This window comes from Ciconia boyciana, chromosome 1 (genome assembly GCF_034638445.1).
Source record: "Ciconia boyciana chromosome 1, ASM3463844v1, whole genome shotgun sequence".
Lineage (NCBI taxonomy): Eukaryota > Metazoa > Chordata > Aves > Ciconiiformes > Ciconiidae > Ciconia > Ciconia boyciana.
In genome coordinates, this window is record NC_132934.1 from 93,815,217 (window position 1) to 93,840,232 (window position 25,016).

The 25,016-nt window shown below is 39.1% G+C and overlaps 1 protein-coding gene across 5 annotated transcripts in view; it reads left to right on the forward strand.

Moving 5' to 3' along the window:
* The window catches only part of NME7 (NME/NM23 family member 7), a 94,405-nt gene that overhangs the window by 39,095 nt on the left and 30,294 nt on the right, over positions 1–25,016 (forward strand). For all 5 annotated transcript variants that reach the window (XM_072882787.1, XM_072882750.1, XM_072882759.1 and 2 more), the window contains 3 exons: positions 12,886–12,950; positions 13,823–13,891; positions 17,732–17,833. In XM_072882787.1, coding sequence (XP_072738888.1) covers positions 12,886–12,950; positions 13,823–13,891; positions 17,732–17,833 — 236 coding nt within the window. The remainder of the gene's footprint in view (positions 1–12,885; positions 12,951–13,822; positions 13,892–17,731; positions 17,834–25,016) is intronic.

Genomic DNA, 25,016 nt, shown 5'->3' on the forward strand with positions numbered 1-25,016 from the left:
AAAGCATTTTATCAATTTTAGATTAATATCAAGAATGATGGAATTCAGGGACTGGTTATGCTTTTACCTTACTAAGCTCTGTTGTTCCTGCCTGTTTTCTCCAATGTTACTTCAAATGTTTCAAAAGCCACAGGTGCTGCATCTCTTAAAGAGATTATGAGACTGAGGAGGTCTTGTAAAGCTTTCCAGAAGTCTGGCTTCTGAGGGAGGTTGAGCTTAGGGAAGGGAAGAGTCACTGTGGCTGGGCGGTGGCCTCCCTCTTTGGCTGAGAGCACTGGTGTGGCTTCATATTGCAACTGGACTGGTTCCAGTCTGCAGTTTGAGGTGAGATGAATCCTTCTTCACAAGGGCTGCAGGAACTCTCCAACCTCAGCCCAATGGGACAGGAGTGTTGCAGGGGAGAGGATTTGGCTTTCTTAGCCTATCCTCTTCTTTCTTCCTTAGTCTTTCTCGTATTCTTCTTCAGCCTATTTTTGTGAGTAACAACAAAAGCATCACTCAGTGGCATCTCTTTTGGTACACTTGGTCTTCTTATAAAGCACTTTGCATCGTCACAGTTGGAAGAACCACGCGCAGCAGAGTAGAGAGCTGTGCCTAGCTTTGCCACAGTTTTTGGAAGTCTTAATTCTGAAATTACTCTCTTATGATTAAACCACCTGGTTTCAAGTTGAAGGATCATAGCCTTTGCCTCCTATAGATTTTAAAGTTTTTAAAGTTTTAAGCATGCTGTGTGGCAGTGGCAGGCTGTCTCTACAGAAATGCCACCATTCCTCCTTCCCCGTGCAGACTGTTTTGGAGTCAGGGAATAGCATGCTGAAAGGGTCTGGGGGGACCGAACAATCTGCTCAGGAGAACTCCCAGCTGCCTGTCTGAAATAGGCAGACAAGAAGGGAGAAGCCCGGCTTTAGGGATTAGAGAGCAGAGACATGGCAGTGGAGCAGGTTGGCCCCACGGATTGTGCATTGGTAGGCAGAAAGTTTGAGAAAGGAAGGGCTGACCTATTTGGGCTCAGTGATCCATGACGAGTGGGGAGGCCCTGCTCATCTCGTCTCCCTTTTGATGGCTGTTAGCAATGGTCTTCAGTGATACCTGAGACATTCTGGTTGTACCAGCAACATCTCCTGTATCTCAGTTGAAGTAGGTGCTATAGCAAGTAGTGAGCTGCCCTTTTGGCAAAATTGCATGTACGAGACTGCGTGGTCTTAAAAGTAGGCAACAGCAACCCCCAGCAACAGAGGTTCTAGCTGTGGCTGTCCACCCTGCTGTTTCTGGTGGGGAGAATGTAAGTGAAAACACAGCAGCTGGAGAGGAAAGGCAATCCTGTGTGGCCATCAGTGTGAAAAGGCAGTTTGGCAGAGGTAGAGGCATGAAGAGGAATTTATGTGGGTCAAAGCAGCAGAGCCTCTTATGCATTGCAGATTTGATTTGTGCTCCACAAATTTTCAGTATCGAGTATCTAAAAATAAACCTTTTTGCCATTTCCTATGCGCTGCTGAGGCTTTGAACTTGATTATCTAATTACCATGGATGCTCATTACACATTTACAATTATGTGAAGTTTCACTTCCATACTTGAGCTCATATGGAGCTTTAGTCTTTATTTCTGCAGAAACATTTGACCGAATTCATGCTTTGAATTTTGCTTTCCGGTCCTTTTTCCCAGTGTTTCTTTTTCCTCCAGAGTCCATTGCATAACTGATTCTTAGAAGGAAAAATCTTCTATTTTTCCATCCTGGAAGATGGTTTTCTTTAACCACAGCTGTAAGCTAGGAGGCTTTTCAGCAAGCTTACCTTGCTGTCAAAAGGTTGGATCTAATACCTAGTTTACGCTGGTTAATTCTCAGAGTCCTTTCTTAGAAACTGACTTTGATTACCATAGAGGGTTTATAGGGTTCCTATCCAGCGAGAAAGCAGTGGAAAATCACTGTTGGTTTTATCTCTGGCCCTGCTGACCCTCTCCTGACAGGCATACAGAAACATCTGTTGCTAGGCAGCCGCAGCAGCGCAGCCTGGCCACCTGCAGCAGGACATGGCACAACAACGCTCACGCATGTGGTAAGTCCTGTAAGCGAGAGTACCGAAAGTGTCTGAGGAACCCTGGGGCCTGATAAAGGGTGTCAGAGGAGTTATGCGAAGTTTAACTTCAGCTGTCAAGGGTGCTGGTAATGCTGGAGGGGTGGTATTGCTGGCCCTCTAGGAACGTGTATCATACGTGCCTCTTAAAGAAGGAAGGCAATAGCTATTTTGTTAGTCTGGTGTCAGCATAACATCTTCTGTGGAGGATCAGAGATGGGAAAACAGCTGGGAAGGCCGCTGAAGGCAATGTACCCCAGCGCTCTGGACTAGACAGCTTTAGCTCATTCTCTAGCGGCTCCTCCCGGTGGAGATGAAGCACTTCCCTGGCTGGCTGGAAAGTTGGCAGTGGCAAGGTGGTTGTATTTTAACTCTGAAGACGGTTCGCAAGAGCAGTCCAATTCCTCTTTACTGGGAGCTGAAAGAATGCAAAAGTAACCTGATGCTGCTCCATGCAGACTTGTTCTGACCAGGGGTGTGTCGGGGAGACACAATGTGGTTTGATGTCTCTAGAATGTGCCACACTTTTCAGTGTCTTTTAGCCTCCTCCTTTTCTTCTGAGAGCAGTTTTCAGTCGAGGAGGATGGTAACTAGTAAGCACAGCTCCTCAGTGTGTTGATTTGGATTGTAGGGCTTAATTGTTTAATAATTGGAGGGTTTTAGTGTGGATCTGCGTTCTGTAACCCACTTGCTTCTTGTGCTTGGAGCTTCTGATAATGCAGTTACAAGGTCACAGTTGCAATCATTTAGACATTCTCTGTTTTGTAATTCCCCTCATGTTATTAGATCTGGAGGTATTAGCAGTAGTGTTCAGAAGCCAAAATTGTAAATGCACCAAAAGGGATGAACTTCAGTTTAATGCCCTGAGGACAGTTATGACTCAACTGTTTTGTCAGCAGAAATAGCATCTTGTAGATCACTGGGTGGGATTAATTTTAATGTATTTATGTGTAACAGTTTAGTCATGTTTGCTGTAGGAATTAGAATTTGGTATTTCATGACTGGTTTAAAGTTTCTTTGAAGTGGCTTTTACTTAATCCCTTTGAAAAATGAGTAGGGAAAAAATGATGAAAGTAGTGATGATGATCAGGTTATAAAGGCTGAGGTCAGAAATTTGTTATATTTCACATTTTGTACTTAGGTTACAGCACAGAGCTTGAGAGGTGAAATCCTGCCCTCCTTTTCTGCACTCCCAAGCTGAGACCTGGGTTCTCCTAAAGTCAGAGTTTTGCCAAAAAAATTTGGGGCTAGAACTGTGCCACGAACTTGAAAAGCAAAACTGCTAGTCAGGAAGTCATTGAACCTGATACAAACTGAAAGGCCTGCCTAGAGGTAAGGAAGCCTCTATGGTCTTGAGGGCTCCTAGATGTGAGACTGGCTACCCAGACAGGTTTGTTCTCCTAGTGCGTGTTAAGCTTGAGATTTTGTTCTAACATTGCTGGTAAGTTAAACCTTTGTCCCTCTTTTGTAATAATAATTTAAAAAGTTACAGTGCTGTCTTCCACATTATTCTTCAACTAAAATTTAAGTCTTATACAAAACAAAAGGAGCAGAAGTGGGTTCTTCCCAAGTGGAAGAGAGATTCTGTGGAAATGTGGTTTTAGACCTGTTCTGAGTGGATGATAAATCTTAGAGAGCGATCCTATCTTAACTTAATACCTACTGGACTGCTTTAGAAATTCATAGACCTTTATATTGATCAACAAAATGCTGCATGACAGGTAACCATAAGAATCATATTTTCTTATTTATGCGAAGACTTAGAAAAATTTTAATTAAGAGAGCAGTTCCTCGCTCCAGAAGTGAACCTATCTTTGACAAAAAGAATACCAAGGACAGTAGTTCAGTCTCAAGCAAGTACAGAAACAGGGTTTACTTATGTAGGATCTCAAATGAAGTTACTTTACAAGAAAGAGTGGGGAGAAAAGGACTAAAACCCAGCGTTTTAGTAGATTATATGTCTGACTGCAAACAGCTGAAGAGCTGTTCCTGACACGCAATATACTTGTTGCTTTTTGAAAGAGAGAAGACATCGCTGTGAAAATGTCCAATTGACCTCTGTAGTGTGCTAAGTATAGTTACATATGTGTAGTTAGGAAAGGAAATAAGCTGGAAAAGAAGGAGAGAGTGGGATAAAAGAGGTGCAAATCTGCATCATTCTCAGGACTAGGTATCTATATCATTCTTTTTTGTCATTATGATTTGTGTTCATTAGATAAGATTTTTAAAAATTGTAAACAAACTCTGGAAATGTGGTTTTTTTTCCACCCTGTTCGAGTAACTAATTATTTTGATTTTCAGGAAACTTAGTAGTACAACAAGGTTTTCAGAAAGCTGCTTTCTCATACTTGAGAAAAAAATGAGGAAAGCAATTTTCTCATAAGGAATCTGAAAGCATATCTTCTGTCTGTGATAAGTATTCATAATAGAAAGGTGAAGGGCAGATGCTGTGGACTTCTCATCGTAGGCAAGAACTTTTCCTTGTATCTTGTCTACCAGGTTGAGTACAAAGGCGCATCAGTGATAGCCTTGATGCACTTACCAATTAGAAGTCTGGAAGGAACCATTTGAAGATAGAATCTGGAAATGGAAAAAAAAGTGGGATGAACACAAATCTTTGCAGATGCTTCAAAGAAGTACAGTGGATCATTTGAGATGTGACCTCTGGATATTCCCACATGCAACATGGCAATCTTAGCGCTGCAATTATGTGAAAACTACCTAGTAAAGCACTACCCTTTCAGATGCAGGCTTTTTTTTGCAGACGGATTTGCCCAGACAGAAGACGTATTTATGCAAAATTAAATGCACTTTGTTTCTTATGTTTTCCTTCAATATATTATATATAGGGTGTTGAAGTGTTTGGTGGTGTCTGGTGGTGCTGGGATTTTTTTTTTGGTTTGTTGGCTTTGTTCTCTTTAGAGAAGCTAGGAAAAAGTGATTAAAATAAAAGTAACCTACTTTACCACTTTATCACCGTTTTTTAGAAAAAAATTTAGCTTCTATGAGAACAGTAGTCCATCCACTTCTATCTGTGTTTTAAATTATTTGCTGTAGTTGTGATGATGGATTTTCCTTGCTTGGGATGTTTGTTTTTGAAACCAAGCCTATGTTGTTTCTTGATTGTTTCCTGCATAAAGTTTTAGCAGCTTGGCATTGGCTTCCCAACTTAGACTGACTTTGGATTTCAGTGGCTAGTGGGGAAGTGATATTTATTTTTTCAAAGTATGAAAAATATGTTTTACATTTGAATTGATTAAGACAGAGGGGAGGTGAACTGAATCTGGAAATCCTTTCTGACAGTTTGAGACTGGAAGGAAGAGGAGGAGGTATACTTCAGAGGAAAAAACAGATCAAATGGCACAGCCAATTCTTACTGAAGCTTATAAGTATCCTCCTACAACTGGAAAGAGAGTGCTTCCCAGTAGTGTTCAGTAGACTTATATTAGTGGTGCTCCTGTTGCTGAAAATCATCTCTGTGCAGGGATGATGCTGTTAACATAAAAAAAAAAAAAGACATTAGGAATGAGTGCTTTATTACTGCATTTTGGGATTTTCATTCTTAAAGGGTTAGAGAAAAGTTAATTCTAAGAGTGGTCCAGGGAATTTCAGGCTAATTAAACTTCTTTCATACCAAGGAAACTGATGAATCAAGAGTCTATAATTTCATTTAAACCACTTAGATAGTGATGATATGATGGACATTTACCAGCATGTCTGTTTTGAAGGAAAATATGCTTTGCTGATCTCTGAATTCTCTAAGTATGCGTTCCATAAAGGAAGGTAAAACAGAGACAGATAGTCTAATTCACTTGAATATCAGTGCCTTCATCAAAGTCCCTTGCTGTTAGGAAACGAAAATTTTCCTTTAGTTAAGTAATTTGTACATTTAGATCTGTGCAGCATAGGCATCTGTGTAGCTTTCAATGTTTTCCTGAACATTGGACTGGACGTGAGCACATCAAATTAAAAGGGCTTTATAAGTGAAATCTTGTTACCCATCTGTGGGCCAGTTCTTGTCAATATTGTCATTAATGACACAGATGGGGAAGGACAGAGCTTGCTTGCAGTGTTTGCAGATGGTACAAAGCACCTACTACAGTTTTGGAGGATGTGATTAGAATTCAGAACATTCCTGATGAACTGCAGAAATGAAGCAATGAGAAGAAGATGAAACTGAATATAAACAACTGCATAGCACTACCATGGAGGAGGGAAAATAAATGCACAAATATAAAATAGAGAAGAACTGGCAGGGTATCAGTGAAAAGCCTGTAGAGAAATGGTTGGAACAGTGATATATCATAAGCACAGTCAGTGTTCACAATGTTGGACACGCTTTGTTTAGGTTTTTTTTCAGTAACTAGTTCTGCTCAGTGCTGGTGAGAACCCAACTTGTGTATCATGTCCAGTTTCTGGGCACTCTGTTCCAAAAATAACATAATCAACTGAGATCAAAAAGAATAAGAGATTTAGCCAATGAAAACTTGATGAAAACTCGAAGGGTTTCATTTATTTAACCTGAGGTGGAGAAGACAGGGATATACAGCTTTCTATAAGTGAATTTGGAAAATATGTGCATATTTACTAATTTAGACAAAAGAAGATTTAATGTAATCATTAAGGAAAACTTCATATCACTGGCCTGGTACCTGAGGATGTAATGGAACCTCTGTTACCAGAAGTTTTTGAGAACATTTTAGGAAAGTTAAAAAAATGCAGCCATATATAGTCTAACTTCACGGTACCTTGGAGCAAAAGATAAATATCTTGAAGTCTCTTCTCTTACTGCCCTTTTCAAATCAGAGCATAAAGAGAAAGGCAGGGTATTGGGTCTGAAAAGAGCCAAGACACAGAATGTAGGAATATGTGATAGTCTTTTGCCAAGTTGAAAATAAATGATAGAGCTTACAGTATATTTACTATTGATCTAGGACAGTGAGTTGGCAAACCTTCAACAGGAAGTGGAATATAAAATTAGTAAAGGCTGGAGTAGGTTATAAGGGATCTCCTGAGGGTTTTAACCTCCAGAGTTAAGTTAATTGACAGTGGAATAGTAGATTAAAATGATGTTTATAATTATGGGCTAATGCACACTACAAGGCATAATTTTAACCATTTCCTCTCTGTAACTGTAACCATTCGTGAAAAGTCCCATGCACAGTGTTCAGCAGGGATAACCAGAAAAAAGAAAGAAATATTAGTAAGTATACAAATGGTTTGAATTCTAATACTGAATGCCATCATATAATCCAGTGGTACAGCTTCAACTAAATACCATGTTTAGTTTTGTTCACGCTCGAGAAATAAGCAAAAGTAAATGAAAATCATTATAGCCATAGAAACATTCTCCTGGCCAGAGTGACTGACCATATTCTTTTCAAGTGAATAAAAATCAGAGTAGATGTGCTAAAGGAGTACAAGATAGTGAACAACTCAAAAGAAAGAAGTAAAAAGAAAAACAAACCGGATATTTCTTTTTAAGCTTTCTCTTAGCACAAGAACAATGAAAGACAGAAACCTAAGCCTTTCTGGTTTTTTGTAAACGTACAACCATCAGTTTGAGTTCAGCATAACTATTGCAGAGGTATTGATCTTTCCTTCTTAATCTTTCTTTCTTCCTCAAATTCCCTTCTGAAATGGCACACACTGCACAGCCAAATTGCTGGATACTTTCTGTAGCCTGGCTGTGATCTTTGACTTGAATTTCTGTATGGGTTTTTGTATCTGAATTTTAAGTGTGACTCTTCCCATCTGTTCCCATGCAAGAACTCCCAGAACAGTTTTTTTCCTACACGTTTTCATCATTTTGTGTCTTAATGCCCTGTGTGTTATTCACAGGTGTGGTCTTGCCTTGTTCATAGCGGTTCAGAAAGTTGCAGCTGGGATTAAGCCTTTGAAGCTTCCACCCCCTTTGAATCTTTCTATTGGTTCCTGTTCTCAGTCACATCAAATGCTCAGCCATTTTGGTTTCAAGGTCCCCTAAGATTTACTGTCTGTATGCATAATTTTTCTTGTGCTAGCAAAATGCCAACTTCTATTCTCCAGTAAAGCAGTGGTGATATCTTTTGTCTTCAACCTTTTAGTATTTTCAAATGACTATTGTTTGTAAAGATTTTCACCAGTGCTGCAGTGTTGATAGAGTTCTCCATAAATATCTGTAAAGCTGCCCTCTCAAACTTCTTAAGGTTCTTCTTTAATACAATGCTTAGAGAGAAATGAGGAATGATGGAAAATCTTGGATTCTATCACTATGAACAATATGATGTCATTGTTTCCTCACATGTTCCTCTTTATCTTCTGTCTGCATCCACTTGTCTTTTTTTCCCCCTCATGGTTAGGCTGGGTAGCTTTTGAGCTCCTCTTCTCTTCTCTGTTGGCCCAGCATCTGTCACTCAGGAGACCCTCTGTCCCTCTGTGACTCACTTCTTTGTGCTCCAGAGTACCAATACAAAAATGACTAGATACCCTTTTTCATATAGTACACAGCAAGGCTGGGAGATCAATAGCTGCAGATTATCGCTATGGCCAAACTTTTGGGGAGTCTAGAAATGGTGTATTTATGTTGCATAGTAAGAATGCCTAGAGTTGCGTTATTTCTGAGTAGAAAAAACTCTCTAAGAGAAGACATAGATAAACCTTGTTCTTCAGGAGACAGGTTGATCAACTGATGGGAAGAAGTGCACTTTTTGAGAAGGACATCTGTCAGCTTCCTACTGCACAGTGTTTTGCAATGTTGTCTGAAACAAAGATTAGTGAGAACTTCAACTGAAATACGTTGCAGGAGGGCCTAGCTCTGAGTCCTACTTTCTCCTCTTTTGGAATTCAAAAAGGACTTTGCTCAGAGTCAAGCCTGATCATGATTCTCTGGAGTTTTGGGACAGGACCTTAACACTTGGCAATAAGGAATCAGATAATTTTGTTATACTGTGAAGAAAAATTGCATTTTAAAATGTCAAAAATAGACATGAAATGAAATTGCTACTTACAGTTAGCGCTACTTGAAGCATCTGGTACCGGTTGCTTCTAGAAATACATTATCGGATTAGGTGGATCATTGATCTGATCAGTCATGGCAGTTTGTGTATTCCTGTCAGAAAACTATTGTTGTTCCAAATTAATTATTTTAATTATTGGAAGGGTATTAAAAAAATGACATACAGAGGTTGAGATGAGGAAGCTAGTTTTTGACTTGCTTTGAAGGCAGTCTAATGTCTTGCCTAATAAGCTTTTAACAGTGGAATGGTTAAATTGGGAAACAGGCCAAGAACAAAGGGAAGAGAATGTTACATCCCTAGTCATAGGACTGGTGGTTCGTAGTGCACTGGGACTGGCAGGTCCCGGTAACACAGGTGTTACATCCTATTAATTAAAGTGCTGTTAGGTTAAAAGTGACTTTCATGAACTGTTTTATTTTATTCCAATCCATAATTCTGCAAACAGTTGTAACATTTTTCAGTCTCATGTCTTCCCTACTACTTTCTGCTTCTTAATGAAGTACAATTTTCAAATATTGTGTGTTGTAAAGCAACAAATTATAGAAGATCAATGTAACTGATGAGGCCTTGGTGCCTTATTTTGTCTGATTAAAATATGTTGGAAGATTATCTGTCCTGTATTAGGTGCATAGTAACATAATGCTGCCTAGGAGACATAAAGCGTGTGCACACACTCTCTCTCTCTGTCTCACTCTCATATTTTTTAGGATTAGTACTAAATTCCCCCAGTTGTATTTAGTAATGCTTGTGATTCTTTTGGGCTTTGTGACTGAAAATTCGTCATAACTGGTGCCTAATCTGCAGCTTTGATTTGGGTTCTTACTTTAATCACATTTTAAACGTGCACTGGCCCTGTTCAAAGGGTCCTTAAAAAGTTTTTTTTTCACTACAGATCTAGGTTTTAAAGTTGAAAACAAATTGTTGAAAGCTGCTGAAATGGCACTCTGTAATTAGTTCTTCTTTCCTCAGCCTTATCTGCCCACAAAGGAGAGGACACGTCCCAATTCAGTCAGGCAACTGGCTGAAAGCCTGAAACAGATCCCAAACTGAGCGTGAGCTTCCATTCTTCTGTTGCTTGGGGATTGCCTCTATGCTTTTTGTTTCTATTTTGGTTCAGGTAGAGTTTGAAAGGGAAGTGTCCCTAGAAGAAGTGATACATGTATTGCCTAAACTGGGACAAGGGAGGCAAAGTCACTGGATTTGTAGATCTGTGCTGCCACTGGCAACTCACTTATCCTCCTGTGCCTCAGTTCCCATGTCTGGGAAGTGGAGCTAACATCCCGCTTTGCAAACATAAATGAAATCTCATGCCTGTTCCTCAAGGCACTTTGAATTCTTTTGGAAAGACATCTATCTGTGTACAATGGTGACAATAATTCCTTTGGTTAAACCTTTTCGGTGTTGCCGTTGTGGGCAATCTGTCTGGAGCAACAAGGTGCTCTGTTGCTCTGATGAGTGAGAGTGAACTCAGGAATACAATGTAGAGGAAAATCTTGATAGGTTTATCAGAGTTAATTATTAAATGAACCTTGTATTAAAGGCCTTTATGCAAAACACATTCCTACTTTGATTTCTATCATTAAAGGAGCCTGTCTTCTCTCTACAGAGAAGAAGAATCTTAATTACTTCAGTAGAGAAATAGCCCAGAAAGCTGAATATTTGAGTATCCCTTTGTTTCTCTAAAACATGGATTTTGCTTACAGCTTGTAAAACTGCTGAGGACAAAAATTCTGTAAAAAGCAGATCTCCATAGTATCCCAGAAACTGATACCTGATGAGTATTTTAATTAGATTCTTGACAGCTGTGAAGGCCTATGCGAGTGGCCCATTCTTGACTGATAAAGTGTAAAATGGAGATCTGTCATGCAGAGCCGCTTTCTCATGCCAAGGTAGCCTTGTCCCTGCAAGTGGCAGTTGCCATTTTTCTGCCACTGCCCTTTCTTCCCTCTGTGTTGGTTTCTTGTGAAGCAGTGGCTGTTGACTGGAGTATTGGCTCTGAAAATGAAGAATGAGGAAATGTTTATGCTCTGTCACGGATTATTTATTCATTTATTTATTTCCTGAATGATCCACAGCAAGTCACTTAATCTTTTTATAAACTGGCCATTCATCTCTGAAGTCAAGACTGTAGGCTGGCTGCCTCACTGGAACCTGTGTGTGGAAACATCTGAGCTGCCCAGCCTTTCCAGCAGCATGAACAAAAAGAAACTAGAGGTCTGGTTTCTTTCTCCAATGTGGTCTTGCATTTCCTGGGCAAACCTGTCCAAGTCCCTTCATTTTGCTGCTGCAATTATTTTTTTTCACCTTGAAAAAAAAGGGAAATATATTTTCCTGGTTTCACAGGAGTGTTATAAGGAAACTTTTATCAGTGCTAGTGAGCCATGGTGTAACAGTATAGTGGGATGGCAGGAACTGCACCTGCCTCCACTTGTTTCTACGTTCTGTAAGCTCAAGGAGCTGTGTGGACGGAGTATGTACCAAAATCTCAAGTTTTCCCTTTAGTAGTTTGAAGATTTTTTTGATGAAGTATGCACTGTTTTATATGTGTAAGGATTTTCTACATAACCCTTAATGTGAAAATACGGTGGGGGATACTTCAGGGACATCTTTTTTCATTTTCACTTGTAAATACAATTTTTGAAAGCTTTCCAACTATCAGTCTCATTTTCTCAGAGCTTCCACTGATGTCTTAACGTGGTAGGAAGCTCACCAGTCCTATGCTACAGTTATTAGCAGACTGTGTACAATTTAGGTCTTGAGAATGCTAGAACCTAGACACCAGATGTGTTTTATTCTCATCCACTAAATTTATGCAGTGCGAAAAAATCCTCCAATTTAAAGGCTAGTTAATAAAAGGATTTAAAGACCAGGAGTCAAATCCTGCTGTTGTCATTCATTACAGGGTATTCTTCTATGATTAATTCCGCTCTGAGTAAATGTCCAGAAATGTGTAGTTTCTCACAAATTGTACTAGGGGACAGGCATTTACGTTCTATAAAAATAGTGATTCTATGAAATTCATTCACAGAGAGTACTGTGCTTGGCTGACATAATCTTTCAAATGGCCTGATCTTGTAAGCACAGGCAAATCTAAAATACACATTAAGTGGAAAATCAGTGGTTCTTGTTCTCTGAAGTTTAGTGTTTTGTTTTACAATGTCATTCATTCCTTGAGGATGCATTCTGGGGATAATAAAGCAAGCAGTATGATAAACAATAACATATTTGTGAATTATAACCTTAGAAGCAGTAGGTTATTTTGCACTAATGTGTTTTTCCCGTAGAAGACATGAACTTTTGTGCTGATTTGTTGGGAATATTTATTATCATCCTGTATCATTTCTAGCTTAAATTAGGACCCCCACTGTAGTGAACACTGTATAAAACCAACAAAATAGGCAGCCTGTGCCCTGAATTGGTTACTGTTTAAGCATCAGTATTGCCGGTGGAACTTAATTAAAAGTATAAATCTTGATCTTGAAGCAACTGCATGTTTTGCAGTTGATCTGAGAAAAGCAAAGGGTTCACTAATTACCTTTTTTTGGTAGAGATTCTTTTCAACAGCTGCATGGAATTTAGTTGTTTGAAATCATCAACACGTCACTTCAGAGTGAACATGTGTAAGTATGTGAACTCAGCTCTGCTCTCTCCTTCCTCTCACAGCATTACACAAACACTGGTTTTTTTGGTTTGAAAATAAGGCATATAAACAGGCAATAAATATAAAATAAGGCAATAAATATTGGCATAAATACCATCCAGTTGTAAATTCTTATTTTTAAAATTAAATACTGTCTTTTGTGTGTTTCTTCAGGGCTAGCTGGAAAGATTATAAAAGCCATCATCAGTAAAGGATTTCAGATCTCAGCTTTGCAGATGGTAGGTTTCCTTTTGTGTATCTTTTTCTGATAAACAGAAGTTGGAGAAGTGCTGTGTGTGCTTCACAGCAATGCACAGATGTTTTCGTGCGATACAAAACCCTTGTGCAGGCTGTGTAGCAGTGTTTTGGGATCAGCACTGTCCTTGTGATATTTGTGTTTTATTATTTGATTGATCAGCTGATCTGTTTCTTGCTGCTGGGTGACCTTCAGCCAAGACACTTTACCTCTCTGTATCTTGGTTTCCTTATAGTTAGAAGTGGGATAATGATATCTGTCTCTTCTGGAGCAATTTGAGATATCTTTACAAAATGTACTAGCTAAGATTAGAGAAATGATTGTTAATATCCTTCCTCATTTTTTAAAAATATATATTTAGTATGAATTTAGAGGAAGGTTTTTAAAGATACTTAAAGGGTTTTGACACCGTGATCACCCTCAGCAGTTGAAGGAAGTTGGCACAGAGATTGTTCCCAAGAGTAGTCCTGTAAGTCCTGCCCTTTGATTTTTGTGAAAGTCTCGAGATCTGAAATCCCCCTATGACTCAGATCCCCCCCACAAATGAAGCATAGCCCCTTTCCTTTACTGTGCAACAGGCAGATCCTCTTGCATGTCTTAGTGGCATCAGCCAACACTACATTGTCTACTTATATTTAAGGTGGAAGAAGATACTGTGTGCTATGTGGCCTGTGACATCATTGGCTAAGTTTTTGACAAACTTCATATTGCAGCTGTAAAGCCATTCCTTTTACCTAGTAAAATTAAAAGAGTATGCTGAATGTTTGCTGGTTAAGAAGAGGTGTCTGTCTGTTGTTTTTTTGTTTTTTTTTGTAATTGTTTAAAGCAGATTGTCTAACATTCTTGTTTTCTTAGTTCAACATGGAGCGTGCAAATGTGGAAGAATTTTATGAGATTTACAAAGGTGTTGTCGCTGAATATGTGGTAAGCGTAAATTTGAGAAGAATCTGTTTAAAAATAAAATATGATTAAACAAGGAAGCAGTCACATGTTTCCTTTTTGGGGATTGTGATAGGATTTCTTTTAGGAACCTGGTATTGACCAGTTCTAGCTTGTTCTCAAATAAACTAACTCATATTGAAAATTGTGCTATCTATGTTGTAAGAAAGAAGAGTCTTTTGTGAAAATTGTTCAGCCAAGGAATTTGTAAAATACAACAGAGTGGGGAAAAATAAAGACCCTCAGATAAGTTATTTTATTGTGGTAGAGCTATGAGAATGTGTCACATCTGTATCTTTGTTTGATTTGATATTGCAATAGCGGCTTGGACCAGAATATGTATTTATTATTTTGTTTACAATGGGGCTTCTGTATTTGAATGCTTTCCTAATGACATTTTGATCTATTCTTAAGTTTATTGATCTGACTTTTGTGGATCTTCAGAACATTTGAGAAGTTTAAGATATGCTGTAATCCCAGTGGATGTCTAAGACTCTATATATTATTATGCCTTGTTGTACTGTCACATAAAACTTTCTGACTGCAGATAGAACAGCAGGAATACAAGATGATGAGCTTGGATTTCTGTATCACCTTCTGTCAGAGGATTTTGGTTCATTTTACAAATAGTAATGAGTTTAGCTTCACTGCCATGCTATGTACTATGCAAATTATCCTTAATTTTTAAATGGTTAAATTATTAAAAGTTTTATTCGTGGTTACTAAGATTACTCCAGACAGTTACTAATATTTCTCTGATAATGACATTTTTATTTTCTTTTTTCCCCCCCTTCATGATTGTTTAATCTGACTTACTTCAACAGGGTTTATAGATTTATCTTTAAATAGGTTAGGAGTACTGTTAGTTCGCTCTCAGATTGGGGAATGCTCTTAAAGTCTCCTCTGATAACAGTTTTTGACAAGGACCAAAGGAAGATTGGACAGGCAGACTTGTAGGTACGTGGCAGAATTTAAATATGGTAATATCTGACCAGTATTTCAGGGCCCAAAGAATCCCATGGTACTGCAAAAGTCTCTGCTTTGAACCAAATTGGAAATTCTCTACCATCTTTTGCAGCTCTTTTTTACAATCTCTGACCCCCTAGTAAGTTGCAAATTGTAGTTATATAATTTAATTGGAGAGTTACTCAGAACGGAAAGTGGCATTTAAACAGGGTAAGTCAATAAAGGAGCTATGTTTTAGATGGGATCTGAAGAAAAGTGAGAATCTAGGGCTCTGTCCTGCAAGCCATATGTGCTGGATGCACTCAGTTGAAATGAAATGAAATTAATATCTCCATGCACTTAGGATATCTGTGAAACAGGAAAATGTGGGAAAGCTAATCATGATGGTAAAGGGATCCGGAGAAGACACATATGGGAACAGCAGTAGATATTGTCAGTGCAGGCCAAATAGGAAGAAGTATGTTGCAAAATAGGATATTGAAGAAAGAATATGACCTCTCATATCTGTGACTCAGAACCGTCTGTTTTAATCTGAATTTTATTCATCATTCCAAAATAACTCAGCACAGAAGATACTTGGCATCCAGAAATGCTTTTCAAAAACTGTCCTCCCGTTTCTTCTGGTTACCCCTTGTCAGTCAGATAAAGGCTTGACATTGTATATAAAGCACTTCTCTGTGAAAAGAGAAAGCTGAACAATTGCCCAAAATTTTAGCTTTGTTGGTATTTCCTGCATGGGATTTTGCATATTATTGATTAGTTTTTGTGCTGTTTTGCTTTGTATTTTCTACTGTAACCAGAAAAGAAAATAGGGAAAAAAGTATAGAGATTATTTTGGGTAAGCTCAGAATCCACTTTGTTAATCAAAAATGCTTGAGCTTGATCCAGCTCCAGGAATGGTTTGGTTGACCACAAGCTGTGTTATTTGATGAATAAACTATTTGCTAAAGAAAATTTGATTTAGCTGTAACTGGGAGTCTTACCAGAGAAACAGTGTCTGCTATTTGAATTCAACTCTGGACTTGATGAGGCTGTGTAAGGTAGACCAAGCTTGTCTCACATAGTACCACATGCCTCTCTGCTGTAGGTGATGGCAGCTGGTCTTCAGTCCTCAGCTTTGTGTTGTAATGAAGGAGTCAGGAGTAACTTTGCTCACGTTGTTTGTTGTTGCTGGTGGGATGTCAGTGCTCATACAGAAACAATAGAAAAAGGAGGAACAAGAAAAACCAGTTTGCAGCGAGCAATTCAGTTGATTCAACTAACGTTAAAAGCCTGGTTTTCTTCCACTTTCCTGTTAACAGTTATTTAGATTACAGAATTCAATGAAATTGTACAACATAGTGACTTTGTGGCAATTTACTTTTTCTTAACAGAATGAAATATATTGCCCTTTCACTTGCTCTTAACTGAGGATCCATTGGTGATAAGACAGTTTTTGGAATTAAAATATTTATTCATGCTGTAGAGTATGAAACTAGTCTGCACTCTTCATGTCCTCTCAGGAATACTTCTACCTACATTTCCTAGGATCAGGTTGATGATAGAGGCACCTGGCTAACATTCTGTCCTGTTGACTTCAGTCACATGCTCTCAGTGTGGAACCCATTATGAAGATACCAACTCTTTGGAACAATGCTGCTTGGCTTGGAGTCTTTGTGTATTTAGTTTCCATCACAATTCATAAAAGGCAGAGAAGGACTTAATCCTTCTTTTCCTACTGCTTTTTTGCCCACTCTGTATGCTCTTCTACTTTGCCATGGCTCATCCTTGACCTGCCCATGGCTGATGGATATGATTGCAGTACCTTGCTTGTCCTTCCCTGTCCTCCCTTATTTCCTGTGAATGTTTTCTCCTTTCCCCTTTCCTCATTGGTTTTGATTCTTTTAATTGTCCTGATTTGTTTAAAACTTGTCTGCCCAAATTTCTAGACAAGTATGCATGTTTAAGGGCATGTTTTAAAAAAGGAAGTGAGACTAGAAGATCAAAATAGGTTCTTTCTGCTTGTGAAACCTATACCTCTAACTAACAAACTCCAAATTGGCACTAATGCCCAGAGTTAATTTAAGCTTACGAAAACTAAGTCCCATCTTCATCACCCACTCAGAACTCACGAGGTCTCTTTATTCTCCAGGAGACCCCAGGGAAACTTGATTTTGGTGTAACTAAGATTATGGTAACAGTACATCACAAGAATGTTGCTGGCTCAAGGACCCTTTCCCTAACAGGTTGTGCCACAGGTCCCTTTCAGTTCTGTTCTGTTGGCTTGTGTGTTTCAGCTTCTGTAGTAATACGTGAGGAAAAGACAGTGAGAACCAAAAGCCCAAGAGACATTTTAATGGCTTAAAACCATCAAACGGGTATATATTTGGAAACAAATACAGGCTGTGTACTGTGCTCCCTGTAGGGAACACTGCAAAGTACATTGCTGCCTGTGGAACTAGCTGAACATAGTGTGATTTTTTTCAGGCTTATACCCAGCAAAGTGTGTTCCATTCATTCAGTCTAGTTTGACAAGTTATGGGATACTTCTGTGAAATCCAGGTCCAAATCAATAAGAATGTACCCGCAAAAGAACTTAAAGTATTGTGGATGCTGTTGCATGCTATTCAGTATCCTGTTGAAGCCGAACATCCAATTTACCTCAATCTCCACCTTCTAAACCAAGTAGCAAAATGGAAAACATTTCATTTGTTGTGAATACTAATGACATCTTTGTTTCATGCCTTTGCTTTCCTAAATGCACCAATATTTCTTAATTGTTCCTGTCCTGTAAGTTGGGGTCTAGTTCTGGGGAGGAATACAACCCTTGCTAATGCCCAAAGAAGCTCAGATTTGTTTCTGTCTTTTTTTCTCTTCCAGGAGATGGTTACAGAGTTGTGTTCAGGCCCTTGCATAGCAATGGAGATTATACAACCTGAGCCTCCAAAAGTGTTCAGAGATTTCTGTGGTCCTTCTGACCCTGTAAGTACTTGCTTGAGTGATAAGGAACACTTAAAAAGTTGATGTGCTGTCTATGTGAATTAAAACATCGCAGTGTGGTATGGCTGCCACGTACCTGCTGCATTCCTTGGAAACGTGTAAGCATTACCTTATTATGGAGGTCAAATGCTAGTCTTAGTGGACCAATTTGCAAATCCTCTAGCAACTCTTCGATCTTACCTAAACCAGATGATAAAATACTGTGATGATATTTATGTGAAAGGAAAGCTAATTAGGCAAAAATCTCTGTTAAAGATTCATAAATATTCTAACACAAGGCTTCAGAGCCCTGGAACAAATAGTTATTGCTTGTGCATGCCAGTGTAAATCAAATGTTAGTTCACTGCAGTCTGGAATTCTCCGAGGATGAAACTGTAAAAGGAGAATTGGTTCCTTTGTCTTCTAGAAGGAAGCGAACAAAAAAGGGTGTAAAACTTCTCATACCTGTTTGCTATGCTAATGCTTCTAGCTTTTATTTTTTGTTTCTTGAGGTGACTAATTGGATATGCGTGATACTGTGTGCAATTTGGAGACAAGCATAAGTGCTGTCTCAAAAAGTTTGCAGTTTTTTGTTAAACAATGAAGGCTGCTATACCACACAGGAGCCATGACGTGAAATATCAAGATGGAGGCAGTGAGGTCAGGGTTTGCATGTTTTTTTTGGTTATGATTTGATGTTTTAGTTGCAGACTGAGTGGGTTTACCAGTTTCCATGGGAAAAATTCACACAGATTAATATTTGAAGGGGAGAACAAGTTGTTCAGGATATATTTTTCTTCAGATCCAGAGTTTCCATTATAGAAAGCACAAGTTAAAGGCATTATCCAAATCTTTTTTCCCCCTCCTGTTTGGTAACATTCAAATGTTTCTCTGCTGGGTTAGCATCTTGTAAGCAGAGCATAACCTGTTTATCTGACTTAGTTTTAACTGCAGGATGATATATTATTAGTAATGTACACAATATGGTGGTTTCAGTTTTGTTTCAAATTCCATGTTTAAGGTTTCTGGTCTTTAAAGCATTCAAAGATGCAGTTGTTCTATTTGGGCCTATTATATACTTTTCATGTTTCTGCTTGTTTAATGCCTGATACGTTAAAATAAAAATATGCTTGGAAACATCACAGCTGCTTTAGGTTATTAAAGACAAGTGTACCTATACAAGGGGAATTTCTCTATTTTCCTTTACTACATCACATGAAAAGCTCGGTCAGAGCCATACAAATTGTGTGTGACTGAAGGAACCGTTCATGAGCTGAGGAACTGAGGGATGTATAAACTGATGGCTTCTCTAGGTAGCACAAGAAAACAGCAAAGGAGGGAACTAAATTCCTGTTTCTCAGATCTCTTGCTAGTGACCTACCTATGCTGTTTGTGTTTCCCTTTTAATGGTTAACTGTGTGACTTGTGAAGTGAAATGAGTACATGCCTGCTTCTAGTGGAAGCAGGCGGCTGTAAGTTTTGGACACTGACTTCATAGCAGTTACACTAATGGTATGTTTGGAAGACAGGCGGCTGTGTTATATATTTCTGTCTACTATTTTCTGTAAGAATTGCAAATTAATTGATTCTTCAGGCACGGAAAGCATATATACAGTAACTACAGCTGCTCTCAAGAGTGATCTTTGCCTGATATTTATCTCTCTCCTCAGATAGCGTTTGTAGCTTGTCCTTGAGGAAGAAGGGACTAAGGTATCTCAGCGGTCTTTTGTCATTCCCAACTGGAATCGTCAGAGAAGCTCACAACTGAACTTTGTGGTTACAATATCTATCTCAAATAGGGGTAGCAGAAACCATAACAGCAGTTTCATTATGTAGCAAGGTTATATACAGACAGTGAAGATACCATGGGCTTGATATTCTAGTGGTTAAAGTAAATTTGTGTCATGCAAATAGTGCATTATCATTGAGAGATCTGGATCTCTCTGTAACTTGTTTGTTTGTTTATATATGCTAGATCCTGATGTGTGTCCAGCCTGTTTATAAACACAGGTGAAGAGCAAGTTTACTACAAAATGTACCTGATTGGGTCACTTTGGCTCTTGTTAAATAGTACCCAATTTGCAAGTAGTGCCATTGAAATACCTGTGATTACTTTCAAAGCAAGGTGCTGTTTGAAGTGAATAAAGGTGTTGGAATTTGACTTATATAATGAATCTCTCCCAATCACATGTGCTGTAATTATATCTTAGATACATAGAAAATGTAATAATTACTTTGTGGTGAGTTAGATATCTAGACTGGGTATGAATGTTAACAGCCCTTTCAGTCTGTTCTTGGTTTTGCAGGGAGGCATTTGGGGTACCCTTCAATAAAAGGCCTTCAAAAAGAGGTAATACAAATTTTCCCAAATCAAAGCGAGATGTCATTTGGAAATAGGTCTGGTTTTGTCCAACTCCCTTGATGTTTAGGCCTGAAGAAAGAATTGGAGTTGTTCCATTTTGAGGATTACACTTTAATAAGCTAGCAATTTATACCAAGTGTACAATGCTAAAAATGAAATGGAACTTTGTGCTATTTTCTATAACTGGGGTAATATTTTGTTAGCACTGCAAGTCAGTAAAGCTCTCTGCCAAAAATACCCTTCACTATAAACCAGCTTATAAATACTTTATTAAAACCTCTCATGTGGTAGTTGGGAAGACTACTAACCAAAAACCTGGTTTGAGCCTCTTTGTAGTAGTGTGTGAACAGCCTATCAAATCTGGAAAGCGGGCAGTGGGATAAAGATACTTGTCTGTAAGGAGCTGTGCTGGACATGTTCACTCTCAAAATTAATGTGACCTGATTGAAGAGCTCAGTGTCAGAGGTTGCAGGCTTGTGGAACATTTGTCCCCAGTGGATAGTGTATGCGCTAGGAGAAATGCTTTTCTGCAGGTCTTGCTGCTGCTGCTGCTTGCATTCTTCTTGTACACTGGCGCTTTTCTACTGAGCGGCTGGCTGGGTCATTGCACTCTTGATGAACTGTCAGCATCTTTAATTACACTAGGCTTAGGCTCCTGGAGTGCAGCTGGACTTTTTTGTGTTGTTGGTGGTCTCATCTGAGGCCTTTCTGTAATCTTTCAGATCAGCTGTGATTCTTATTTTTCTTGTCTTCCAATTGCAGCCTCTAGCTTAGCTGTTCCTCACAGCCAGGTCCCAGACTACTCATGTGACTTGCTCTTGGTGTCGCTCTGCGCCTCGTTCTCTCTGTCCTGCAATGCCTCTGTGGCTAACGTAGGGCTTAGAAATGGAAAGCTCTCTCCACATCTACTGTAATAAACAGGTATTTACACTTTACTTATTGTTGCAGCACCTCTATAAAAGGCCAGCAGGCAATTCTGAATGCCCATCTGGAAAATACTGTTTCTTCACAATGTTAATAAGGGTGTTTAAAAAAGATCTCTGAATTCCACACAAGACTGTATCTTTTCAAGGAGAGGAAGCACCCACAGCCTCTGCTGTGCACCCAAAGCTAGGAAGTTTGAGATATTGAGATCCTACGAGCAGCTGAGCACTTTTATTTGGATATTTAAATTTCAAATAGGAGTGGGATTTCTGTAGTGACTTTGAGTTCCACTGATTTTCCATGGTGTGTCTGAATCATTTAAGCCCTTTTTCAAAATATACTATCAAATCTTGTTATGCAGATTGTTAAATTCCATTTTTTTGTGCTGGGTGCTATTTTACTCTGTTTCTACTGGTGCAGTTCTGACATCAAGAGAAAAAAAAATTACACCGATGGCAAAGAGGTAACTGCTCCAGAAAGCTAGGAAGAGGAGTTCAAAAGTTAATTAAATCAGATTAATACAGAACACAAACCTTTTGAACTTTTGGTACACACTATCACTTAGAAATAAGAGTTGCTAACTGCAACCAAAGTTCAACAGAAAAGAAGCTATGTTTCTTCTTGTTCTTCAATATAAAGAAATTAAAATGCTTGGAGGGGTAGGGGTAAATGCAGCACAGTGTGCACTATCAAGAAAGCTGTTTTGTTTAAGTGTGGTAAGGAAAAAAAAAAGCAAACTGTTCTGTATTGATTTGACAGTTTCACATGCAGCAGGAAGCAAAGGCTGTCATGGAAAACCTCAGCTTCGGAACAGGGGGATGGTGGCCAGGGAATCCCAGTCACTGGTTGAGTTTGCTGGCATCGATGTTTCATTTGCTTAGTGTTTGTGTGTTTTCGGCCTCTGGAGCACTTGGAGGCCTTTTGTTATTACTTAGGTATGAAGCTACAGCTTCAGTTTTCACATCTTCTTCATGCATCTTCTATGTTGAAATAGCTGCTGGTAACATTTTGTCATGGAATTGTTGAGGTGATTACTTAGTATTCATAAGACACTTGTAAAATGTTGTAGAAATTAGATATATTGCTCTTATATTTTTATTTTTGCTTTTCTTTTGAACTTTCTTCATACACAAATGAAAAAGTTGGTTATAACGTGATTCCAGGAGTCTACATCAGCTACATGTTCCTGGCTGATTGCATAACTTTCAGTAGTCTTAAAGGCTTTTAGTTAAGATTGGCAGTACACTAAAAGTGACTCCAGTACCTTCTGCTATGAGATATTATTGAAGTGATGGGATGTGCTGCAACATTTCTGCATCCAGTGGGCTGAAAAGGGATTTTCGTATACTTGCTTTAGATCCTAACCTACATTCTTTTTACATTGGGGATTTGCAATTTTAAGGGTAACAGTGTATTAACAGTCTTTCATACTTTTGCATCAACGCCGAAGAGCTAAAAGGGAGATTAGATGGTTTAAAACGAAGCAGTGAACTGAAAGAGCTGGAGTCTGCGTTAGCTCCATTCCTGACCTCACTGTGTGACCTTGGACAAAAAGTTCAATATGTTTCTGCCTCAGTTATCACATCAGTTAAATAGGGGTAACGGTATGAGCCAAAGAGCACTGTTGCTGTAAGATTTTTGTTTGTATAGACCTCCTGTGAATCTCTAGCACTGAAAAATAGCTACGTGAGGCTCAAAATGTTCATGTTCATTCCTAGAACTACATTAGCAGCACGACATTTTCATATTACATCACATTAAAAATAGTTCAGTGGAAGATATAAAGAAATACAATATTTTTGAGCTCCCAAGTATTCATTTTCTGGTAATACCTTCATAGCTGTTTCAATGTGGATTCTCCCTGTAGCCTAGTGAGCCTTGGTCAGAGCATTGACAGTGAAGTACATAATGTGTTTCAAGAGAAATAAGATTTATTAATCTAATTCTTTGATGAAGAAGATTTTCATATAATTTATTATCTACTCAGATAGATAGCCTGAGTCATGTAATAATAATAAAAATTTTCATTCAGTGCCAGACCATTATCAGCTAGAGTAGCAAACAGATCGATTGATACCAGTTACGATATCCTGCTGTCTAAGCCTGCAATGGGAAAGACATGATTGAATTGCTTAGATGTTATTTAGGGTCAGTCCTCTGACTCTGTCCCTTCAGTTTTTAATTTCCACATCAGCCTCTGTAGGTCTAATGAAAATGTGTTCTAGACAGTGCTAAGGCCTCTTAGTTGGGGGACATGGTAATTTTTGACTAAGTGTCAGTGGAGGGAGATTGTTCCCTCTAGTGCAGCCCCCTTTTGCTGAGCTGACACTGCTGGTTCATAAAGCCCAAACTCTCAGTGGGTTCAGGACTTCTCCTGCCTTGTTCTGTGTCACCCCTCTGTGCGTGGGCATGGGGCTTATTAAGACTGGATCTAGAAGAAAGGAAGTGTTAAGACAGCTGTGCTCTAAAGACCCACAGCTGTAAGGTGACTGTAACCATGAGTTGCCACCACTGCTTTGGACTGTCAGTATGTTGGTGTATGGTTTGAAATTTACCTCCAAAAGTGTTACAGCTTGTTGTTAGAGACAAGCCTGTGTCTGTGTGGATGCCAAACACCACACCTGTGGCAGTGAGTTGCTTTCCCTGGTTTAAAACAGATTGAGTGTGCACTGGTTGCACCAGAAACAAGAGTGATACATAAATGTCATTGTTCTTCCTGTCAAAGCTGTGTGTAGCCCTGGGAGCACCTGAGAGTCAAGAATCCAATAATTAATTTTTACAGGCATGAATTCAGTGTTCATAGTAAGTTCTCCTATGTGTTCCTCTTGCTTCTGAATGGGTATTGCAGAAGTCTGCCAGGCCCTGACACCCCCTCTGCCCCTGACGCCTTTTTATTTAATGGGCTGTGTGTATGCACTTTGTAGTGGCATGTGTGCATGATCTAGTTACAATTTTGAGGTGACCTACTTAGAGCTCTGTTTCTTGCATACTGTCTTCTCCAAACCTCCCTTTGCAGGCAACGGGAAGTCCTTTGATAGGAAGAGGAACTTTAGCCTCACTGAAATATGTTTGTGGGGAAATTAGAACAAAAATCAGAGCACTGGTAGTGGTGGAGGAGCCTTTTGCTTGCAAGTGGCTTGCTTTAAATGTGGCTTGTTATTGCCTGAAGGTTGCTGTCATATGATGGCTGTTCAGTGTCATGTGGAACTGGAGTTTGTAGGCTCATTTTGATTCTTGGTGGGTATGTGCATATGTGTTGAAAATTGCTGTTATTAGTGGTGACTGGCAGTCTCCATCAGGAGCCTAAATACTGACAGAGCCCTCAAGACTGAACTCTGCTTTAAATCCAATGTGATTGAGGCATGTTGGCAAGGTTACAGTTTTTTTTCAAACTTTTATCTGCCACTCCTTGTCTGAGGCTCCAGAGCTACCAGACTTGAACATGTCAGTATGCTACATTTTCTGCCTAAATAAATCCTGGATGGGAGGTAATTAGACTTAGATTCAGTGGTCACAAATTACAGTCATTTGGTAAAGTAGATAATAAAAGATCTTGCACTGTCTGATATCAAGCCTACTACCACCACAGAGGCATGACGCTGGAGGAGTCTGCTGCTTTCATTCTCTGGAGAGAAGGTGCTGGGGACCTCTGGGAGAGGACTGAAACCAGAGTACATTTGCATCTTGTTTCCGGTTGCTGCAATGCTTTTTTTTTTTCTCAGTTGGCTACCAAAGCCCGTCTAGCCTATGTAGGGTTTTTTTGTAGTTTCCTCTGCTACCTGTTACTATGATATTTTAGTATCCCCTGATGACAAGGCACCTTCTTAACTGCAATTTCTGGACATTTTCAGGAAGTTATCAACATTTTGTCAAAAATCCTGTGTGCCCTCCTGGAAAGGA